This window comes from Oryx dammah, unplaced genomic scaffold (assembly GCF_014754425.2).
Source record: "Oryx dammah isolate SB20612 unplaced genomic scaffold, SCBI_Odam_1.1 HiC_scaffold_11, whole genome shotgun sequence".
NCBI classification, from domain to species: domain Eukaryota; kingdom Metazoa; phylum Chordata; class Mammalia; order Artiodactyla; family Bovidae; genus Oryx; species Oryx dammah.
The window spans coordinates 46,392,243-46,416,919 of NW_024070195.1; the positions used below are offsets into that span (position 1 = coordinate 46,392,243).

The window sequence follows — 24,677 nt, forward strand, 5'->3', positions numbered from 1 at the left end:
TTATTTTGTTCATAGGGTGCAAGCTTTCTCTGTAAAGTAAGACTTCTCTAAAGATAGTAATAACATTTTCCTCCCAAACATACTGTGTTTTAGACAACCTGTCTTCAACAAACACAAGTGCTTTCTAACCTACTCTTTTCTTTTCCTTTTCTTTGCAAAACAATAGACAGGAACATTTAATTTTGAACTGAAAAGAAAAGCTCATCAGGTTGAGTTTTCATAACATGATGCATTTGGTGGCTGTAAACATTGAGGGAACCGTGGCCTTCCACATTGGACGGAGGTCATTCTTTCCAGCCACGGCCACATCCAAGTGAATTTCACCACTCTCTCCACACACGGATTGAAATACAGTGTTGTGAAGCTCAAATCCGCTTCAGAAACACCCAGTGTCCTCATTCCAAAGGTCAGCCAACTCTCCTGCTTTTTCCTGAAATCACAAACGGGATGGTACCTCACTTAATTTTTTAATGTATTCAACTGGCCACAAAGTTCACTCGGGTTTTCTGTACCTTATGGGAAAATCTGAGCAAACTTTTTGGCCAACCCACTATTTTCAAACAAATGTTTCTCTCTCCCCTCTTTCTTTCAGAGTCAATTTCCTCCCTCCTGCTAATATCTAGGAAAAATGAAAGCATCACCATCCAGACTTGTAAATGAACATTCATAGCAGACTTACTCAGAATACTCCCACACTGGTAATAACCCACTGTCTACACAATGGGGTATTACTCAGCCATTAAAAAGAATACATTTGAATCAGTTCTAATGAGGTAGATGAAACTGGAGCCGATTATACAGAGTGAAGTAAGCCAGAAAGAAAAACACCAATATAGTATACTAACACATATATATGGAATTTAGAAAGATGGTAATGATAACCCTGTATGTGAGACAGCAAAAGAGACACAGATGTATAAAACAGTCTTTTGGACTCTGTGGGAGAGGGAGAGGGTGGGATGATTTGGGAGAATGGCATTGAAACATGTATAATATCATATAAGAAATGAATCGCCAGTCTAGGTTCGAGGCAGGATATAGGATGCTTGGGGCTGGTGCACTGGGATGACCCAGAGGGATGGTATGGGGAGGTGGGGGCAGGGGGGTTCAGGATTGGGAACACGTGTATACCCATGGTGGATTCATGCTGATGTATGACAAAACCAATACAATATTTAAAGTAAAATAATAATAATAATAAAATTTAAAAAAAAAAAACAAGTGAATGAATAATCAAAATGAAATATAGCCATTCAAAAGGATATGATTCAAGGGACTTCCCTGGTGGAGCAGTGGCTAAGTTTGTCCTCCCCATGGAGAGGGCCCAGGTTCAGTCCTTGGTTGGGGAACTAGACCCTACATGCCACAACTAAGAGTTTGCCTGGCACAACTAAAGGCCCTGCAGGCTGCAGCTAAGATCTGGTGCAGCCAAATAAATATTAAATATTTTTTTAATAAAAAGGTAGATCCAGCATCATGGATGGATCTTAAAAACGTTATGCTGAATGAAAGAAGGCAGAAACGGGAGAGTACATGGTGCATGATTCCATGTATACAGAGCTCTAGAGAAGAAAACTGTCAATTGATAGCGGCAGAAAGCAGCTTGGGGGTAAGTGCAGCTGGAAGAGAGGTAAACTGACTGGGGAAAGCCTCAAGAAAATGCTTTGAGGCTGATACAAATGTTCTGTAGCTGAACTATGATGGTTTCACAGGGCACGTATATTTGTCAAAACCTATCAAAACGTCCAATACTTTGGCCACCTGATGCAAAGAACCAACTCATTGGACAAGACCCTGATGCTGGGAAAGATTGAAAGCAGGAGGAGAAGGGGACGACAGGAGAGGATGAGATGGTTGGATGGCATCACCGACTCAATGGACATGAGTTTGAGTAAATTCCAGGAGTTGATGATGGACAGGGAGGCCTGGCATGCTGCAGTCCATGGGGTCACAAAGAGCTGGACACAATTGAGTAACTGAACTTAAAAACAGATGTATTTCATTTGTATGTAAATTATAACTCATGAAGTTGTTTTTAAAGTTAGCCTATTATATTTGCTAAATATATACAGTAAACAATATCAAGTTTTAGTTTATATTTTAGACTTTCAGGAAGAAAGGGAGAGAATAAAGAAAGGCAAGGGATTAAAAAATGACAGAATACAGATCTATCTCAGGCAATTTTAAAATTGTGAAATGAGGAGGATAGTTATTTGATTTGTTTATTTTTATTTGAAGGATTTTTTTGTGTAATGAGAAATAGAAAACAATTTCAATTGTTTTTTCTCTTAGAATTTTCTTTCCTCTGAGTAATATTATGTACCAATTTCATTTAATAGGCATTAATGCGCAGATTTTCATATAAATACATACATTTGGGAAACAACATTTCTTTGCCAATTTCCTATGTAGAAATTAGACAATAGTAGGCCTAAAAAGTTATGTAGTTACTTTAATTTCCATGCCAAAAGATCAGAATCTCTAACAGTCAATAAGCTTTTCTAATCTGATCAGTAGTTAGTCTTATGGAATGTAACATTTGGCACCAGAAAACCACTTTATTCCACTGATAATTAGATAATGTGGTCATGTCCTTAGAAAGCACCAATATTAAACCACAATATTAAATCACAAAAAGTGGAATTGGAAATTATGATTTTCCTTAACAACATTCCTAGTTTTTCCTATTATCCACTCCCCCACTTTTCCCCCAGGCTGACTAATTCTCTATCTAGTGTCCAGTGTTTTCAAGGCGTTTAATTAGCCTGAGTACCTAAAAGTCTTCAAAGCCTTGTTTTTCTATTGATTCTAAAATAATATGGCATTTTGGGGATGGTAACAAAGACAGCATGGCACTTTTTGTTTTTCAAAAAATAGAAAATGAAAAAAATTACATTTTCATTAAGTAGCTTCAGGAAGTTTCACTCAAATAAAAGAAACCAGTCTTGCTAGAAGCACAGAAGAAAGTTCACTAACTTACTTCCAAGGAGTTATTTAATGAATGAATTGAATGAATAAATAGATGAAATAGGAGAAGTCACAGCAATTATCAGCAACAAAGAGGTTTGAGTAAACACAGTCATAGTCAACTCAGAGGGATTTATTCAGGAACAAATGTCATCACCTCTTCCAGGAACTGTGCAGCATTGCCTGTTGGCACTTCTGACAAGGACCACAGGAGCTGCACTCTGGACTGCAGGCAGCCTGTTCAGTTAGTATAAAAAGAGAGTTGGCTAAGGTAACAGAGGAGCTACCAGTGAATGGTCTCGCTGGCATGAAAGTGGCAAGGGTAAAACCCAGGAATCTGCTCCACTCACAGCTGCATGTTAGAAGGCCATTCCTAGGAAGTCTATCTCATAAGACCTCACCACCCTGGGTCCCTGAGGACATGGTGGCTAGATTCTGGATGTTATCCTTGATTTTAGTAGGACTAATATTGAAACTGAGCAGGACTCTGTGGGGCCCGTGGGCTTGGAAGACTTATCTGTGTCCCCTGTTTTTTGTTTGTATGAACTGAGGCTTCATTCAGCCTTCATGGGGCTTCTCGGATGGCTCAGATGGTAAAGAATCTACCTGCAATGATTCTACCCTAATATCTGCAAAGAATCTACCCTAGTTTGATCCCTGGGTGGGAAAGATCCCCTGGAGAAGGGAATGGCAACACATTCTAGTATTCTTGCCTCAAGAAGTTCATGGATAGAGGAGCCTGGTGGGCTACAGTCCTTGTGGTTGCAAAGAGTTGGACACAACTGAGTGACTAACAGAGACAGCCTCCATGACCTTCCTGGAGTTTCAAGGGGCAGGTGCAAATAGTTGCTAGTGAGGGAAGGGAGGGTTGAGGAGACTAAGAAGAGCAGGCAAGAGACAAGAGTGCAGACTTGTGGCAGGGCCTGGGTTCCTATTCAAGGGACACACACGACAATATCTTTGAGCTTTTAAGGGAACTAAAACCCCCAACAAATGGAAGATGTTAACTACTTAGCAGTCAACAAAGGAGTCCGAAATGCAGCACTTGGACGCAATCTCAAAAACGACAGAATGATCTCTGTTCTTTCCCAAGGCAAACCATTCAATATCACAGTAATCCAAGTCTATGCCTGGAGCAGTAATGCTGAAGAAGCTGAAGTTGAACGGTTCTATGAAGACCTATAGAACCTTCTAGAATTAACACCCCAAAAGGATGGCATTTTCATTATAAAGGACTGGAATGCAAAAGTAGGAAGGTAAGAGATTCCTGGAGTAATAGGCAAATTTGGCCTTGGAGTACAGAATGAAGCAGGACAAAGGCTAATAGAGTTTTGCCAAGAGAACACACTGGTCAGAGCACACAACCTCTTCCAACAACACAAGAGAAGACTTTACACATGGACATCACCAGATGGTCAATATTAAGTCAGAATGATTATATTCTTTGCAGCCAAAGATGGAGAAGGTCTATGCAGTCAGCAAATACAAGACCAGGAGCTGACTGTGGCTCAGATCATGAACTCCTTATTGCCAAATTCAGCCTTAATTGAAGAAAGTAGGGAAAACCACTAGACCATTCAGGTATGACCTAAATCAAATCCCTTATGATTATACAGTGGAAGTGAGAAATAAATTTAAGGGACTAGATCTGATAGATAGAGTGCCTGAAGAACTATGGACGGAGGTTCATGACATTATACAGGAGACAAGGATCAAGACCATCCCCAAGAAAAAGAAATGCAAAAAGGCAAAATGGTTGTCTGAGGAGGCTGTGAGAAGAAGAGAAGAGAAAGGCAAAGGAGAAAAGGAAAGATATACCTATCTGAATACAGAGTTCTAAAGAATAGCAAGGAGAGATAAGAAAGTCTCCTCAGTGATGAATGCAAAGAAATCGAGGAAAACAACAGAATGGGAAAGACTAGAGATCTCTTCAAGAAAATTAGAGATATCAAGGGAACATTTCATGCAAAGATGGGCTCGATAAAGGACAGAAATGGTATGGACCTAACAGAAGCAGAAGATATTAAGAAGAAGTGGCAAGAATACACAGAAGAACTATACAAAAAGGATCTTTATGACCCAGAAAACTATGATGGTATGATCACTCACCTAGAGCCATACATCCTGGAATGCGAAGTCAAGTGGGTCTTAGCATCACTACGAACAAAGCTAGTGGAGGTGATGGAATTCCAGTTGAGCTATTTCAAATCCTAAAAGATGATGCTGTGAAAGTGTTGCACTCAATATGCCAGCGAATTTGGAAAACTCAGCAGTGGCCACAGGACTGGAAAAGTTCAGTTTTCATTCCAATCCCAAAGAGAGGAAATGCCAAAGAATGTTCAAACTACCACACAATTGCCACAATTACCACACTCATCTCACACACTAGCAAAGTATTGCTCAAAATTCTCCAAGCCAGGCTTCAACAGTATGTGAACTGTGAACTACCTGATGTTCAAGCTGGATTTAGCAAAGGCAGAGGAACTAGAGATCATACTGACTCACTGGAAAAGACCCTGATGCTGGGCAAGGTTGAAGGCGGGAGGAGAAGGGGACAACAGAGGATGAGATGGTTGGATGGCATCACTGACTCGATGGACATGAGTGAGTAATCTCTGGGAATTTGTGATGGACAGGGAGGCCTGGTGTGCTGCAGTCCATGGGGTCACAAAGTGTCGGACATGACTGAGCAACTGAATTGATCTGAACTACTTACTGAAGCTTACTTTATTCCGGAGAAGGTTAGAGTTTAATAATTTCAAGAACAACAGAAATTCATCAGAACCCAGGTCTCCCACATTGTGGGCAGATTCTTTTCCCATCTGAGCCACCAGGGAAGCCCAACAGGATATCACCTGAGGCCAAATTAAAGGATCAGGACCTGCATATACCAGGATTCTTATCAGCAACCCCAGCTCTTGAACCATTGCTATAAAAGTCCTCACCAAATCCCCCCAGGTCTGGACACATATTTTTGAGGGCACGGGTTGCTGTTTCCCTCTTTATTTGGCAAAGCAACAATGCTATTTTTTTCTACTTCACCCAGATCTCTGTCTTTGATTTCAATTCAGCACTAGTGCACAGAGGCTGAGTTTTCAGCATCAATGGTCATTCCCCCTGTCCCCCCTGCCTCTGTCTTATCCTTTTATCCCCAGGGTCACAGGAATGGCACTGAATTAGCTTTTCTACTTCCAGTCTTGCCTGATAACCTGTCTTCTCACTGTAGTCAGTAATTTATCTGCAATGCACACCTCCTCCTGCTGTTTCCTCCTTGCAGTCCTGCAAGATTCTTTGGTGTCTGCCTTCTCTCTCTCTAGCCCTGTCCCCATTCCCTACATCTCTGCTCTTATCTTTTGCCACCCTCGACACAAGCTTCCCAAAGCCTAAAATTGACTAACTATCACTCTCACAGGACTCTGTTCTCTGGCTGGAGGCCTCAAAGGCAAGGCAGTGAAAGTGACCCCAGAATGTTTGGTGGAACTTTGGGAAGAGAATATTTTTGAAGCTCCCTTGGTGATTCTAATGCAGCCAGAGTTGCAAAACATGGTAACGTAAACCCTTTGTTTTAGAGATTAAAAAAAAAAAATCAAGGAAGTTATCAGATTCATCCAGGGTCACATATCATAGGACTCTCTGTAACATTATTATTATTATTATTATTATTTTGGAGTCAAAATTACTTATTTCAAAATTTTCCTTTGAATTTCACTCTGTAGGATCTATAGACATGTTTCCAATTTGATGTAATGTTATTTTGAATTGGACACTGAGATTGTTGTAGCCCCGTGTTCCAGGAAACAAACTCACTCAGAAGGACAATGCAGATAGTGGAGTGCAGTTTGTTACACCAGCCGGCCCAAGGCAGAGTCTCCTCTTAGCCAAGGACCCCGACCAGTTTCTGTGAAAATCTTATATACCCTAAGTGTACATGCTCAAACTCACCTCCCAAAATTCTCTGAAACTAGGCTGAACAAAGGAAAAGAAAGATACAATCAAAGTTAACCCGTGATTCATAAGCCTTAAGCCTAGGTAGTTAACAGTGGACAATTATCAATAGGCCTGTGGTCATACCCCAATAAACATAATAGAATTTATGATTCTATTTGGTTACACAGATAATTAGGGTATTCTTTTAGGTGACGGAGAGTCTAGGTACGAGCACTGAGGCTCTTCCATCAGGGGGTCTGGTTTTCCAGTTGGTATGTCGTTTCCGTAGATACAGGGCACACAGCTCAAAATCCAAGATGGATTCCTGCTTTCAAGAAGCCTGTTCTGTTTCCTCCTTCAAGATGGGGAAAACATCTTGTCACTGCTTATCACTCTCTCTTATTCAGAATGAGACTTCTGTCAGCTACTTCAAGCTGTCCTTTTGAAATCTATTTACTCAAAATTTTTACATGAAAACCTACTTTAGGGGAAGGTAAGGTGGGGATCAAAAATACCTTAGTGCGTAGGAACAGTAACGTTCTTTATTTCAAATGTGCTATTTGGAGCAAAAGAAAAATTTCTATGTAGCTTTTAAGAAAATATTTTGTTAAAGCCTTTGCAGCTCAATTTAACTAAAGTCTGGGTTTGTTTCTGGTCTTTTGTTTTTAAACTGCAAACAGACTTTGAGTTTCTTTCTGTTTCTCCTTCATGCCTCATAACCGTCAACAATTTGGTTGTTAATGTTTTAGCCACAGAGCTGCTCATCTGTTGTGTTAACGATTTATACCACGTGCTGTCCCAGATTAGAGGGTGTGACGTTTGACTCTTCGCTGGAATCACTGCATAATGGCAAGGCTGGTTTTCTGCCTTCCTCAGACACAACACAGCTAAGACAGCAGCCAAAGAAACAGACCTGTAATTGAAGACTCCAAAAAGTGAGCTGCTACTTCTCCCTGAAAAGTTATCACTCTGAAGATATCATCAAAGGTCCTAGCCAGAGTACTATACTTCAATAAACTAAATCACTCAAAGATAAAGTGGACCGGCAAGACATCAAGGTATAAGTGGCTTCATTCCCTCTGGCTTAAGTTTTCAGTTTATAAAAACCTTGTGATTCTTTTCTCCTTTGGAACAATTCTATTTTAAGGATATAAATCTAACTGTACTTACAAAGCTGAAAAAATGTTCAGGCTAACTATACACAGCGATAGTTTATATGATTAATGTAGTAAGTTTTCATAGCTTGTTTTTGGTGTGTGTGGGTGTGCGTGCATGTGTATTTTGCTGCCCTCTACTGGGAATAGAAGGAATGATCGGCAACACAACTTTGTAAAGCAACAAAACCTCAACCAAAAAAAAAAAAAAAAAAAGGAAAAAGGAATAATATGCAGCTCCATCTCAACTGAAAGTCTCTTTATGATGGAAATGAACTAATCATCTGGTAAAGCTCTAAGAACCAAGATGAAAATACAGCTGATCTAAGTGGAACTAATGAAATGAAATACAGATAAAATGCCTGAAGGTGATTAGCCCCAAGGTTTTGCTGCTTGCTCTTGTTCAGCGGCTGTCTTATCCGACGTTTGCGACCCCACGGACAGCAGCACCCCAGACTCTCTTGTCCTCCACGACGTCCTGGAGTTTGTTCAAATCCCTGTCCCATGAATCAGTGATCTAACCATCTAGCCTCTGACATCCCTTCTCCTTTTGCCTTCAGTGGTTTCCTGCACCAGGGTCTTTTCCAGCGAGTCAGCTCTTCCCTTGAGGTGGCCAAAGTATTGGAGCTTTAGCATCAGTCCTTCCAAACAATATTCAAGGTTGATTTCCTTTAGGATTGACGACTTTGATCCCTTTGCAGTCCACGGGATTTTAGAGTCTTCTCCAGCACCACAAGTCAAAAGCATCAATTCTTCAGTGTTCAGCCTTCTTTGTGGTCCAACTCTCACATCTGTACATGACAACTGAAAAAATCATAGCTTTGACTATGGGGACCTTTCTTGGCAAAGTGATATCTCTGCTTTTTAATAAGCTATGTGGGTTTGTCATAGCTTTCCTTCCAAGGAGCAAGTGTCTTTTAACTTCAAATTGCCAACATTCCTTTGATCAGAGACAAAAAGCAAGGGAATCCCAGAAAAACATCTACTTCTGCTTCATTTAGTACATGAAAGCCTTTGACTGTGTGGGTCAAAAACAAACTGTGAAAAATTCTTAGAGATGGGAATACAGACCACCTTACCTGTGTGGTGAGAAACCTGTATGTAGGTCAAGAAGCAATAGTTAGAATCGGACTTGGAACCACTGACTTGTTCAAAACTGGGAAAGGAGTGTGTCAAGGCTGTATACTGTCACCCTGCTTATTTAACTTCTAGGCAGAGTGCATCGTGCAAAATACGTTGGATGAATTAAAAGCCAGAATCAATATTTCTGGGAGAAATATCAACAACCTCAGATATGCAGATGGTTCCACTCTAATGGCAGAAAGTGAAGAGAAACTAAGAAGCCTCTTGATGAAGGTGAAAGATTAGAGTGAAAAAACTGACTTGAAACTCAATATTATAAAAAAACTAAGATCATGGCATCTGTTCCCATCATTTCACGGCCAATAGAAGGGGGTTAAGTGGAGCAGTTTCAGATTTTATTTTCTTGGGCTTCAAAATCACTGTACACAGTGACTATAGCCACAAAATTTTTTAAAATGCTTGCTCTTGGAAGGAAAGCTATGACAAAGCTAGACAGTGTATTCAAAGGCAAAGATGACACTTTGCTGACAAAGGTCTATAGAGTCAAAACTATGGTTTTTCCAATAGTCATGTATGTATGGATGTAAAAGCTGAACCATAAAGAATTGATGCTTTTAAACTGTGGTGCTGGAGAAGACTCTTTAAATTCCCTTGGACTGCAAGGAGTTCAAACCAATCAATCCTAAAGGAAATCAACCCTGAATATTCATTGGAAGGACTGATGCTAAAGTTGAAGCTCCAATACTTCAGCCGCCTGAGGCAAAGAGCCGACTCACTGAAAAAAAAGTTGATGCTGGGAAAAACTGAGGCGAAAGGTGAAGGGGGTGAGATAGATGGTCAATAGCATCACTGACTCAGTGGACATGAATTTGAGCAAACTCCAGTAGGTTGTGGAGGACAGGGAAGATTGACATGCTGCAGTTCATGGGGTCACAAAAAGTCAGACACAACTTAGTGACTGATCAACAAATACTACTAAAATTCCTCTTTTAATATGTGAAGAAATTTAGGCACAGATAGATTAAGACATTTCCTGAAGACTCTTACTAGAAAAAGAAAGTGGAAATTTGAACCCAGGCAACCTCACTACAGAAGCCATGCCCTTGTAACTACACTAAGAGGCACTCAAGATGCTGGTGCACCGTTGTGGTCAAAATGTACTTGTAGAACAAACTCATCCACTTGCTCATTCTTCAAACATCTGTATTTTATGAGTTAGTCTAAAATTAGTACTAACTAATTTGTTAGGCAAGAATATATTAGCACATACCCTCTACCATGCTAAATTACAGAAATATTTCACCTTTAGATAACAATTTTGAAAGCAGATACTGAAAGTAAACACGATTTTTATTCCCTAGGTTTTGTTCTCAGTTTTCCAGATTTTGTTCATTTTCATTCCCTTTACATGACTTGGCCTGCTAATGTCTCCTAGCCTTCCAATCTCAGCTTATAATCATGGCTTTAAGGGACTTTTCTCCACCCTCGTCTGTTTCACAGCTTGAGCTCCCATATATAACTCCACACACAGGGTGGCTCACACAATAAAAATGGATTTGCTCTAGGTCCTAGAGACTGAAAGCGCAAGACCAATGCTGGTGATCCTCCTGGCTTCTTTTAAAGTATTTATTACTTATGTGTTTGTCCATGCCAGGTCTTAGCTGTAGCACAAGGACCTTTGGTTTTCCTTGCGGCTATGGGATCTTGCTGTTGTGGCGCAGGAAATCTTGGCTGTGGCATGTGGAATTTAGTTCCCTGAGCAGCAAATGAACCTGGGCCCCCTGCATTGGGAGCAAGGTGTCTTAGCCACTGGACCAGCAGGGAAGTCCTTGGCCTTTTTTTTAATGCAACTTTTTTAACATTGAAATACATTGATTTACAATTATTATGTTAGTTTCAAGTACACAGCAAAGTGATTCAAGTATACATGGATATACAAATACATATTCTATTTTACAATCTCTTCCATTGAAGGTTATTACAAGATATGTGCTATATGGCAGGTCCTTGTTTCTCTTAGTCCCACAGTCCTCATTTGCCCCTCCTCCCTCCTTTCCCCTTTGGTAACCATAAAGTTGTTTTCTATGTCTGTGAATATATTTCTGTTTGAAAATAGTTCATCGGCATTGTTTTCATCATTTTCTGTCTGGCTTAGTTAGTAAGATAATTTCCTGGCTCTCAAATCACTGTGTGCTTATGTGGCCTTTCCTCATATGCAGACATATGAGAAGAGGCCACTGAATTGTACAGGATTAGTACACCATTCTTATGAACTTAGCTAACTATAATCACAGCCTAAAACCTTAATTTCCAAACAGAGTCCCATAGGGAGTTAGGGTTTCAACATATGGATTTGGAAGTAACACAGTTTAGTTAATCCATAGCATCATTCTATACACTTATATGGGCTTCCCAGGTGGCGTTAGTGGTAAAGAACTCATCTGCCAATGCAGGAGACAGATGTGTGTCCGATTCCTGGGCCGGGAAGATCCCCTGGAGGAGGGCATGGCAACCTACCCCAGGATCCTTGCCTGGAGAATCCCATGGACAGGGGAGCCTGGGGGGCTACGGTCCATGGGATCACAGGAGTTGGATACGACAGAAGCGGCTTAGCATGCACGCGTGCATACATTTCCACAGCACTTTCTCCTATTTTAGAATGATTATATGGCAATCCCCTGTTGCTCTACCCGTTTCTTTTTAGACATGAGTGTCCTCGTGCCGGACCACATGCCTGCGTCACCACTGTGTCCCTGGCCAGTTCTGTGCACTTCATGCCCATGTGAGACTGAGCAGGGCCTTGTGGGGCCCCTGAACATGGAAGCTTTTCTGTCCCCTGTTTCTTGTTTGTAGGGGACAGCCTCCAACCTCCATGACCTTCCCTGAGTTCAAACAGCAAGTTCAAACAGTCGCTAATCAGGGAAGCGAAGGGATGCAGAGACAAGGGAGATGCAGTCAGGAAACACCAGCACAACCTTGGGGCAGGGTCCTGGTCCCCCAGGAACTAAAGCCCCCAATAAATGGCAGATGTCAGCATTCTTCATTCCAGAGAAGACCACCCGGGGCGAGATTAAAGGAACCAAAGAAGCTCATCAAGAGATCAAGAGGTCACCTGAGACCGGATTAGAGGAATGCAGACCCTGCACACGCCGCACCGTATCAGCAACGCTGCCTTTGAATCACTGCAATAAAAACTCCTCACCAAATCCTCCCAGGTTGAGACACACAGCCTCCAAGGACAAGAGCCCACTATGTCCCCTTCTGCCTGGCAAAGCAATACAGCTATTCTTTTCTATTTTACCCAAAACTCTGTCTCTGAGATTCAATTTAGCACTGGAAACCAGAGGCTGAGTTTTCAGCATCACATGTGCTCCAAGCTGGCTGAAGGAACAAGGGGCGGAAGGAAGGTCCCGTTCTTCCCCTTTACCAGGTCTCCCACAAAATGTTATAATTAGCAGGGGGAGTAGCTTGGTCAGGTCTAACAGACACCTGGGGCTCTGCTGGAGACAGACCACCAAAACAAGCCCTAAGCTGATTCAGCTGCTGAATGTATGGGCTTCAGTCCCCTCCAAGGTCCTCATCAAAGTCACCGAAGGACATGTCATCAATTAAGCTAAACTCTGGTCACCAGCCATTCCCGGGCCAGGAAGCAGGGGCTTTATCTGCCCACGCGAGTGGCACACACAATCCAGTTTCTATGTTCTTATTTCATGTGAATCAGTCATTTAAAAATAGGGTAAATAAGTTAATAAATTATACCTGCTGAATAAATGATCATTGCAATGCATAGTAAACTCAAAATCAGTTGTAAGTATAAAAAATGCTGCATTCAAGCTTTTACAAAATTTTATTGTACTTTGAATAACAAGCATGTAACAAATTTAGAGCATGATAAGGATGGAATATCTCAAGTTACATTCCTTACAAAAGCATTAAGTACAGTACACAAAGATTGTTTAAAATATTTTAGTCTGCTAAAAAATTATCAAGACATCCTAGGATCTATGGAGTTACCTTTCCTGTCAACTAGAGCACTGATCCCCATTAGCTTTGCTACAATAAAAGTTAACATATATGAACATACACATATAGTAAATGAAATGGAAAATGAAGGCATGCAACAGACATTCCAATTACTAAGCAGGTATGAAGAGGAAAGTATTTTTAGTGTTTCTGAACTCATGATTCCTTTGAACATATTGAACCAGGTCTAATGAACCTTTTTCTCCAGAATGTTTTTAATGGTTCATATTTAGACCATTCCCAATGTAATCATTACTCTTTTTAGCATCATCATTCATTGAATCATTTGAGAATTTGCAAATGGAGTAAGAAACACATTAATCTCTTTCACAGGTGATATTCAAAGCACCGAACGGCTAAACCCTGTCTGATAAGCACAGACACTGGAATAGTGCTCATGTGGTGATACAGTCTGTTCCCAAGCTGAATATCAGCCCTGATCTCATTTCCCACGGCCAGATGCACGTTTCAGCTAATGTAGAAGAATGAGCTATGAAACATGAAATTCACACAGACAAGAAATTGAACTCAAATACTCTGCTGCACAGAGGCTGAATGTGAAACTTTTCACAGTGACTGAAACTGACTGGCTGACAGGCAATGGTGGTTTTTTTTTTTTTTTTTTAATTCAACTTTGATTAAAACGAATGGACTTATAAGAAACCCTTGAGATTTAGTTAATGCTACCAATCTAAAGGGTCCAAAGAACTGAGGAGCCTTTAAAATCAGTATACGTGACCTTTTCTATATTTTTCCTTAAGGAAAAAACAATAATAAAAACACCGAGGTACTTGAGTTTCTTTTCAAGGGATTACTGTTGTTATCTTCCTGAGATGCAAAGACCACAAAAGAAGAGCACCATGCCAAGGCTACTGGACGAGGCACCAGAAACTAATAGTTTGGTCCTTTTCTAAAGGGGTCTCTTCCAACAATGACACTAAAACACAGCGATGGATCACAGATGCCCGGGGCACCTGGCTGTCCTTGGATTCCGGGTTTTCCGTGGTCTCCATCTTTGCCAGGGAGGCCTGGGTCTCCAGGAGGACCTTCTTTGCTTATTCCAGGGGGCCCTTCTGGACCTATGATGGAACAATAGCAACTTATGAACACAGAGTTTGTTTCTGTGCTGACACAGCTGAATCTGTAAAACATGTAAACTGGAAAATAGACTCTCTTCAACATTTTACATATTTTTACTCAAAGTGGAAAGAGAAGGAATCCTCTTGATAATTCTATATGCCTTCCATTTGGAAAATAACTATCCAAAAATAATTTTCCAAAACTAAGCCAAGCTGTGTTATTATAGAAATCATGCAGCTAATGAAGACACAGAGCTAACACTTTAAGATTTCAATTTGTGGATTTCACATTTTCACAATTTAAAAAATTTCAATTTTAAGATTTCAATTTGTGGCTAAACTATTTCCTACTTTCAGCTTACTTTTGCCAATATTATTTTAAATTTGTCAGTAATATATCAGTAAGCGAAAACTTTAATGAAGTCACTTTTGTGCCATATTTGCAGTCAAAATGACTATTTTCATTATAGGTATATAGTTTCCACATTGAAATACATTGTCATTAGCATAATATAATAATCCATATACAACGGTATTATAACACCAATTTGTAAACCATAATTTAGTTCAACTAGCATGCTCAAAGAAAGGAAAATTAAATCAAGACACTGGCCTTTTAAAGTTGGTGACCAAAATATTTAGGTTTGGGGATGGAGCAGTGTGGTTTGGGAGCACTCTCTATCACTAATAGTTCCTGCTATTACTACTAATAAATGTTTATTGACACTTAAGTATTGTTCAAAATGCTTTGCATACAAATTATTGAATCATCTGCTCCACCTAAAAGCCTCAAAAAGTAGTAACGTCTAAAATAATACTGATGATACACATTTATTGAAAACACAGCCTTGGTTGTCATACACTGTCTGAAAGCACAACATATATTAACTCATTTAATCATCCAACAGTGTCATGATACAAAGAAAGCTGAGCGCCAAAGAACTGATGTTTTTGAACTGTGGTGTTGCAAAAGACTCTTGAGAGTCCCTTGGGCTGCAAGGAGATTCAAACAGTCCATCTTAAAGGAAATCACTCCTGAATATTCATTGGAAGGATTGATGCTGAAGCTGAAACTCCAATACTTTGGCCACCTGATGCTAGGAACTGACTCATCTGAGAAGACCCTGATGCTGGGAATGATTGAAGGCAGGAGGAGAAGGGGACGACAGGGGATAAGATGGTTGGACAGTATCACCGACTCAATGGACATGAGTTTGAGTAAACTCCAGTAGTTGGTGAGAGACATGGAAGCCTGGTGTGCTGCAGTTCATGGGGTCACAAAGAGTCGGACACAACTGAGTGAACGAACTGAACTGAACTGAAATAACATCTCATCGCTATTTTACAAATGAGAAAACTGAGGCAAAGCAAAGTTAACACAGCTAGCAGAGTTTGGCTTTTGAGTCCATTTCAGCATTTTTTTGGGTCCCGGGAGTTGATGATGGACAGGGAGGCCTGGCGTGCTGCGATTCATGTGGTCGCAAAGAGTCGGACATGACTGAGCGACTGAACTGAACTGAACTGAGAATCATAAAGATAAGACAGTGATACAGTGATATACATTAGATAGGCATGAGCAACTGAAACCATATGAGATCTAGTCTAAGGAGTAGTATTCTAAAGAATCTAAATGATAAGTGAGAGGGAATCTTGAATGATTCATGAATGTAATATAGGATAAAACTTCTAGCAGTTAGATCTCAATGTGATGAATGTGAATCACTCAAAAAAGGAAAGAAAAGTCTTGATTTCAAATCTTTGGACATAGATCTATGGTGATTTTCCTAAAGCAAAATGTGCAGGAACACTTATGAGCATCACCAGTTCTTACCTGGGGGACCAGGAGGACCTTGTGCTCCAGGGTACCCAAGTCCTTGGCTCCCCTTTGCCCCGTTCCGTCCAGGGAGGCCTGCAGAGTGTCAGAGAGGTGAATAAGCTTACTTTTCCCATAAAATCACTTCCTCCTTAGATTGTTTCTTTCAAAGCTGTTAATACATACATTAAAGAAAAATAAATCTTTAGAAAAAGTTTCACCTACTTATTATTACTTACCACCTATTTATTATTACTAATGGGAAAGAAAAATTTTTAAGCCACAATTTTTTAAATAATTAATGCTTTAAAAACATAATGAGATTAAATATTAAGAAAGGAAAATTATTGGACTTAATTTTATTATTTAGCCCTTTCTATTAATCACAGCTGTTCCTTTGATGAAACATCTAAATTGTTCAAATCATATTAAACTAAAAGGAAATAATTATTAACCAACATTTCACATAAACATTCAAAGGCAAAGAGCAGTTAAGTTGTGGCCTACTATTAGAAAGTTTGGTTGCAAAACCTAATTCTTTTTCTTTAAGATTTTTTTTTCATGTGGACCATTTTTAATGTCTTTATTGCATTTGATACAATATTGCATCCACTATTTTTTTTTTAATGTTTTAGTATTTTGGCCCCAAGACATGAGGGATTGCAGTTCATTGACCAGGGATTGAACCTATGCCCCCTGTATTAGAAGGCTAAGCCTCAATCACTGGACCACCAGCAAAGTCTCTAATTTTTCTTATAATAGAAAACAATGTTGAATACAGTAACAAACATTACCAAAGTCAAAATAAAGGAAATGGTGTCTGTGATGTTCTATTTAAAGACATTATTGGACTCAAGCAAAGTTTCTAAATTCATTGTCAACATTTTCTGATTTACAAGTTCACATGCTTCATAACCTTGAACTTTCTCTGTTGACTTTAGGATATGCTTTCAAAAAATACAATAACTATTCTTTAACTCAGCTGACAAATTATTTAAAGATGTAGGGATAGAAAAATTTTTTGTCTTCAAGAAGACAAACATGAACTCTTGCCTATTAAATCACTTTAAGAGGTGAATACAAAAAATATCTTTTTCTGTTGTTCATTTGCTTACACATACAAACTAAGTACCTTTTAGTCCTTTGGCACCTGGGCGTCCCGGAGCTCCCATTAATCCGGGAACACCATCTCTTCCTGGCAAACCAGGGAATCCTCGGGGACCTTCTGGACCCATGGGACCGGGTGGTCCTGGAATACCAGGGGAGCCGTGCTGGGGCTGGCAATGATCACAGCTTTGAATTCTTCCACTTTGAAGTAAGACAGGTAACTGGGCTTGAAAGCAAAAAAACCCCAACTCTTATGTTTTTAATGGTGAGTGGACATTAATAATCACTTATAATTTTTTAAAAAAAGATTTACAGATGCTTAACTCTTGGCCAATAACTTCATTTCTAGAAATTTAACTAGGAAATATCCATTGCTGTTTACAATAATCTTATTGTGGAAATTGCTTCAAATAAGGGGGGAAAGTACCTCCGTAAAAGAAACTGTTAAATTATAAGTGTCATACTGGGGAATAAAATTACTAGAATTACGTCAGAAAAGAAAATTTAATCAATGGTGAAATAATGATAAATTACTTTATATAAAAGATTACAAAAGTTACATGTAAAAATACTTATGTAGGAGCGACAAAGATGGATAAATGTCCTTTATTTTCTTCTTTATCTTATTTATACGTTCATAATTTCTACAAAAATATTTATATGACTTCTGAAATTTGAAAGTTATTAAACTCTGTATGTTTGAGACTTACCTCTTAATACATCAGTGCAAACTTGTCGAATAAACTGTTCTGAAAATTCTCTCCCCTGCATCAAATTATTAGGGGTTATAACATGGACAAGCCAAGTACAAAGAATGAAAACATAAAACTGTGAAAGAAGGAGAATACACACGGGTTTCCCATCCAGTCCTGGGGGGCCCGGAGGACCTTCTGGCCCGGGTGGGCCCTGGGGGCCCGGGGGCCCCATCAGACCATCCACCCCAGACTCTCCTTTGGCTCCACTGGCACCTCGGGCACCAGCCTCTCCCTTTTCACCTCTCTAAAAACAAGAGAAATCTTCAGACGTTCTATTTAAACATTTCAGGAGGTATAATTGCACCATAAAAGTCCTCAAGAATATAGATATGAATAAATACAACATATATCTAAATTATACAGGTAACTGCTGAGAAACACCATAATTGATCAGGAGGGAAATTTCATACTATATTAAACAGCAACTTATCCATCCAATCAACCACCCATCCAACCCTACAAATAACCATTACTTAGTACATATATTGACTAGGCAATATGCATAGTACCAGAGATACATCAGAGACTGTGACAGTCTTGTTCCCAGGGAGTTTAAATTCTAGGCATAGAATTGCACAATATTCCTCATTGGAAAATATGCAGAAACCAGTTCCTAATTCAGAATAGGAATCAATACTATTGACAAATGCATACCATTTCATACCCAATTCAGTGAACCTACATATTCTGAAAATCTCTATTCAGGAACTATTGAAGAACATGAAAGATTATTTTCTGTTTGGAATGTCAACAGCTAGATTTATTTATATAATACTGAAAATTAAGCTGTGAGGACTGGACAGCATAATACAAGAAGAAACATACCTCTCCTTTTGCACCGTGATGGCCTTGAATTCCCTTCAAAAATTAATAGGAAAAAAAAATGTGCAAGTTACAGTACTAACAATGTGGCATATACCCTTTAGACATATTTAATCAAACTTTAATTTTTGGTTTGGAAGACTGTAATAGAAATAGTGACAAAATTACATATACAAGAAACCTTTTTAAAGGAGACTAATGACTAGGAAATATACTAAATGAATAATATAAAAGTGTTTAATTTATATAACTTTCATTCATCTATATGAATATTTTCAAATGATGCAGGTCAAATATGTAGGTTAGAATGGCATTCTATCTGAATTCTTTTAAAACTCTACTCTTATTTAAAATATATTACTAGTTTAAGGAAAATTAAAACTTAAGTCAGGGAACATACCCAATATTTAATAATAACTATCAATGGAGTATAGCCTTTAAAAATTGCAAATCACTATATTGTATACCTTCTATATGATTGTACACTAACAATACTTCAATAAAAAGCTCAAATCAGTAAAATAAGGAATATTTATTCTTTTATTCAGTGATTAAGATCCTATTTTTTTCAAATTTGTATTCTTAAAATTAAATTTTGTTTGAGTACTATAGATAAATGATGGGTTAAAGAAAAGATAACATAGGGAAGAAAAACATACTGTCCTATGCTTAAATCACTCATGGCTGGAAATTCAGAGATTAAGAAAGAAGCATGTTAGCGTGAAGTCAAGTGGGCCTTAGAAAGCATTACTATGAACAAAGCTAGTGGAGATGATTCAATTTCAGCTGAGCTATTTCAAATCCTAAAAGATGATGCTGTGAAAGTGCTGCACTCGATAAGGCAGCAAATTTGTAAAACTCAGTAGTGGCCACAGGACTAGAAAAGGTCAATTTTCATTCCAGTCTCAAAGAAGGGCAATGCCAAAGAATGTTCAAACTACTGTACAATTGCACTCATTTCACACACTAGCAAGGTAATACTTAAAATCCTTCAAGCTAGGCTTCAACAGTACATGAATTGAGAACTTCCAGGTGTATGAGCTGGATTTAGGAAAGTCCGAGGAACCAGAGATCAAGTTGCCCACATACACTGAATCAGAGAAAAAAACAGGAGAATTCCAGAAAAGCATCTTCTTCTGCTTCACTGACTACATGAAAGCCTTTTACTGTGTGGATCACAAAAACCTGTGGAAAACTCTTAAAGAAATAGTAATACCAGATCACCTTACTTGCCTCCTGAGAAACCTGTAAGCAAGTCAAGAAGCAATAGTTAGAACTGGACATGGAACAAAGGACTGGTTCAAAACTGGGAAAGGAGTACATTAAGGTTGTATATTGTCACCCTGCTTATTTAACTTATATGCAGAGCACATTAAGCAAAACACCAGGCTGGATGAAGTACAAGCTAGAATCAAGATTGCTGGGAAAAGCAGCAATTACCTCAGATATGCAGATGACACCAACCTTATGGCAGAATGGGAAGAACTAAAGAGTCTCTTGATGACAGTGAAAGAGGAGAGTGAAAAAGTTGGCTTAAAACTTAACATTCAGAAAACTAAGATCATGGCATCTGGTCCCATCACTTCATGGGAAATAGATGGGGAAACAGTGGAAACAGTGATAGACTTTATTTTCTTGGGCTCCAAAATCACTGCAGATTGTGACTGCAGCCATGAAATTAAAAAATGCTTGCTCCTTGGAAAAAAAGTTATGGTCAACCTAGATAGTATATTAAAAGGCAGAGACACTACTTTGCCATCAAAGGTCTGTCTAGTCAAAGCTACGGTTTTTCCAGTAGTCATGTATGGGTGTAAGAATTGGACCATAAAGAAGGCTGAGTGTGAAATTGATGCTTTTGAATTGTGGCACTGGAAAAGACTTGAGATTTCCTTGGACTGCAAGGAGATCAAACCAGTCCATCCTAAATAGGAAATCAGTCCTGAATGTTCATTGGACTGATGCTGAAGCTGAAAGCTCCAATACTTTCACCACCTGATGTGAAGAGCCAACTCAATGGAAAAGATCCTGATGTTGGGAAAGCTTGAGGGCAGGGGGAGAAGGGGACAGCAGAGGATGAGATGATTTGATGTCATCATTGACTCAAAGGACATGAGTTTGAGGAAACTCTGGGATATAGTTAAGGACAGGGAAGCCTGATATGCTGTAGTCCATGGGGTTGCAAAGAGTCAGACACGACTTAGCAACTGAACAACACGAATCTTGTACAATGGGCTTCTCAAGTGTCACTAGTGCTAAAGAACTCGCCTGCCAATGCAGGAGACGCAAGAGATGCAGGTTTGATCCCTGGGTTGGGAATATCCCCTGGAGGAGGCACGGCAAGCCACTCCAATATTCTTGCCTGGAGAATCCCATGGACAGAGGAGCCATAGGAGAGTGAGGCATGACCGATGCAACTTAGCCTGCATATGTGCATGTTGACCAATGTGGCAGTTTTTTCCTCCCATGATATAAACTCGGGACCTTTACCTGAAGCTTTCTCACCATCACAATCACGGGATACATGTGAATGGTTCCTTTAAAGTTTTTCTCTTATCTTTTACATAGTCATTCCAATGACATTTTTGGGAGATGATAAGAACCTTTAGGAAATACACTAGAATTTTTTGTTTTTGAAATTCATTGTACATTCAGGCTCCAGAATCACCCAGTATTAGTTTAGAACAAAGGGTATAGCTTTCACAATACACAGGAAGGATTTCATTAATCAACTTATTTTTTATTGAAATATAGTTGATCATTAATCAACTTTAAAGTTAAAAATTCGTGTTCTGCAATTCAATATAAAATTCAGTATATAACATTTCAATATGAATTCAGTGTATAATAAACATTTCAATAGTGAATTCCATATATAACAATGAAGTCTGAGGATTTATGTTGATTTATTTCTAGGTTCCTTCAACATGAAGATCCAAATGAGACAGAAGAAAAAATTAGAGAAAATCAATGTTTGGCACAGAATAAGGGAGATTCTCAAAACTTAAGAATAAAGACACTAAATTTTAGTTTTCATATAAAAATCAATCAGTGAGTAAAACACCCTTTCTCAAGCCATTCTTTAAATATAAAGGTTTCTGAAGAAATGCAGAGATGTCCCCTACCAGATAGAATCTTCCAATTGGATCCAGGTACAGGGAAAGATAAAATAAAAGATAAAAGCTCCCAGGACTAGAACCAAATTAGATCTGAAACTGAAAACAGCTGTCAGCTGAGAATCCACTTAGACGATCTTGTGAGAGAAACATTTGCTTGGACCCCATTCACAACAAGAAGGCCAAAACAAATCAAATCGCACAAGTGCCGCACTTGGTAGGCTGACAGGTAACTTAGAGGGGTGGGGACAACTACTCAGCAGCTGAGAGGCCACAGCTGCCCCGACCCCTCTGCAGACTTAGGTCATGGGGGTGGAAACGCAGCTTCCAACACACCCAGGACAGAGCTTTCCAGGAAACGCAAATCCTGCGTTGGGGGAGGCACACTTGCTTTTTCTCTTGAGGAGTGAGAAAAAAAAAAAAAAAGAAGAAGAAGATGTTAAGGGAATCTTGCCAAGAGTGTCATCTGTCAACCAGTGAGCTAGCCGCCACATTGTGCGCTCAGAACCCAAAGGAAATAGGCTCCAATCGGAGTTTCTGAGTAAAAACGTGGGAGGACCGGCCGGGGTCGTGGAGGCTGATGCCTGCAGAGGGGAGGCTCTCCCGAGAGAAGAGCCGTGCACACACGCTGTGTGGTTACCCCGGGGAAGCAGAGCAGGGCGGCGGGGAGCAGGGACCGAGCTGCTTGGCATCCAGCGGTTTACCATGGGGCGAAGGGGCCCAAACTGAGCAGACCTTTCTTCCTGACCTGGAGCCACTGCACACGGGCGGACTCGGTCCTGGGCCCTCTCAGTGACGCTTGCTCCGAACCTCAGGTTCTAGGCTCCCAATTTCCCAACACCCAGCGCTCACCTTTCACCCGCCTGGGCCTCTCCCATTCCTCCAAGCGAGGGACCCAGCAACTCCGCCCTTGGAGCCATCACCTCACCGTTTCATCCCCCTACCACCAGGGTCAGTGCAACTACGGAATCTGCCTGATGCCCACACTCCCTATCAGTTGGATGATTTTATTTATCCAGTTTGGCTCTGACTTAACCTACACGCCACGTGACAATCTCACAGAAACATGGCTTCAGGAGTTTAGTCAAAGAAGAAAGTTAGCACCGAAGCATGCAGATTACTATGTGTAAGACAGATAGCTGGTGGGAAGTTGCCGTGGAGCTCAGCCTAGAGCAATGGGATGGGGCTGGGAGGCAGGCTCAAGAAGGAGGGGATATACGTGTGTTTATGGCTGGTTCTGGAGAAGGAAATGGCAACCAGTGTTCTTGCCTGGAGAATCCCAGGAACGGGGGAGCCTGGTGGGCTGCCGTCTATGGGGTCGCACAGAGTCGGACACGACTGAAGCGACTTAGCAGCAGCAGCAGCATGGCTGGTTCACATTGTCAGACAGCAAAACCGACACAACATTGTAAAGCAATTATACCGCTATTAAAATTTTTCTTAAAAAAGAAGAAAAGCATGTATTATGTATCTATTCCATGACAGTTCCCTGAGATGGGATTAACACATCTGTAGGGTAGCAAATTGTGTCTTTGAACAAACTAGAGGGAAACAAGTCGATTCTTTCACTACACAGGGCCTCACTACACAGGGCCCACATTTTAAGAAAATAAAAACTCAACAATAGGTACAGAGATGCTGCTATGAACGGCTGCCGTGGGCCATTACTACTCCAAGAAGCAGGTGGAATTGTCTACCTTCCGTCATTTTTTAAAACGTAGACCATTTTTAAAGTCTTTATTGAGTTTATTACAATATCGCTTCTGTTTTCACATTCTGTATTTTTGGCTGAGAGACATGTGAGATCTCAGCTCCCTGACAAGGGATTGAAACTGCACCTCCTGCTCTAGAAGGCAAAATCCTAATCACAGGACACCAGGGAAGCCCCGACCTGTAGTCATTTACTTGGTCAGAAATAAGTATTGCAAGTCAAGTTTCACAGCCACAGAGAGTATCAGCATGGGAAAACAAAAATATAAATCAAACAATTAAAGCAAGCCCTGATCACCGTCACCACGAGGATTCTCATCCCTGTGCACTTAGAATGCACGCTACATCTCCCCTTCTCCTCACTCGCTTTTATTTGCAAGTAACTCTCTCTCAGTCTTGTTCAGTTATGTGATTCATTGATTCATTTTCCATTAAAAAAAAATACCTGTGATCCTGGAATCCCTGGTCTTCCATTTTCTCCCTTTTGACCCTTTAAAATTGAATAAATGTTATTTATTAGTTTACACATACATGGTGCATTCACACATACAACGCATACTATATACTTTGCTGCTGTCTCGAGCAAAGGTCACAAGAGCAGAGATGCAAATATACAAAATGATGCAAGAGAAGAGAAGAAATGAAGTGAGGAAAGTCAGCCTAACCTTAGAGTTAAAATTGACGGAGACAAGGAACAAACTACTGACTTTGGGAAACATGTAAATAGAACATGTTAGACAACTGAGGGTGTTCTGCAGAGTCCATGCTCACGGCATGAAAACTGTTTAAAAATCCAGTGACTGTGGTCATTTTCTTAATTTCAACGGTATTATGTTTGGTGTGTATTATGTACATGCGAGGGCAAGAAGACCACTTTAAAGACATTTTAAATTTAAAAGACATTTCTACATTTACACTGTAAAAAATATTTTGAATGAAGATCTTTAAATTAGGACAAATAAAGAAAACTTGATAAAGATACAAACATATTTGTCCATTCCATTAATATTTTATGTAAGACATCCATCTTGTATAAGACATTGGGCCAGACCCTGAAACACCCCTATTTCATCTGTATGTTGAAAGGGTAATTAATATAGTCTAGTAAAACATACACCTAGATA

The 24,677-nt window shown here is 39.8% G+C and overlaps 1 protein-coding gene across 1 annotated transcript in view; it reads right to left on the reverse strand.

Annotated features, from left to right (window-relative positions):
- Window positions 1–12,959: 12,959 nt before the first annotated feature.
- Window positions 12,960–24,677, reverse strand: part of COL21A1 (collagen type XXI alpha 1 chain) — a 152,731-nt gene continuing 141,013 nt past the window's right edge. The window contains exons 25-31 of the mRNA XM_040249057.1: window positions 23,999–24,043; window positions 18,734–18,766; window positions 18,006–18,152; window positions 17,864–17,918; window positions 17,179–17,379; window positions 16,065–16,142; window positions 12,960–14,233 (exon numbers count right to left, since the gene is read on the reverse strand). Of these exons, the coding sequence (XP_040104991.1) occupies window positions 14,046–14,233; window positions 16,065–16,142; window positions 17,179–17,379; window positions 17,864–17,918; window positions 18,006–18,152; window positions 18,734–18,766; window positions 23,999–24,043 (747 nt within the window). The 3' untranslated portion in view covers window positions 12,960–14,045. The remainder of the gene's footprint in view (window positions 14,234–16,064; window positions 16,143–17,178; window positions 17,380–17,863; window positions 17,919–18,005; window positions 18,153–18,733; window positions 18,767–23,998; window positions 24,044–24,677) is intronic.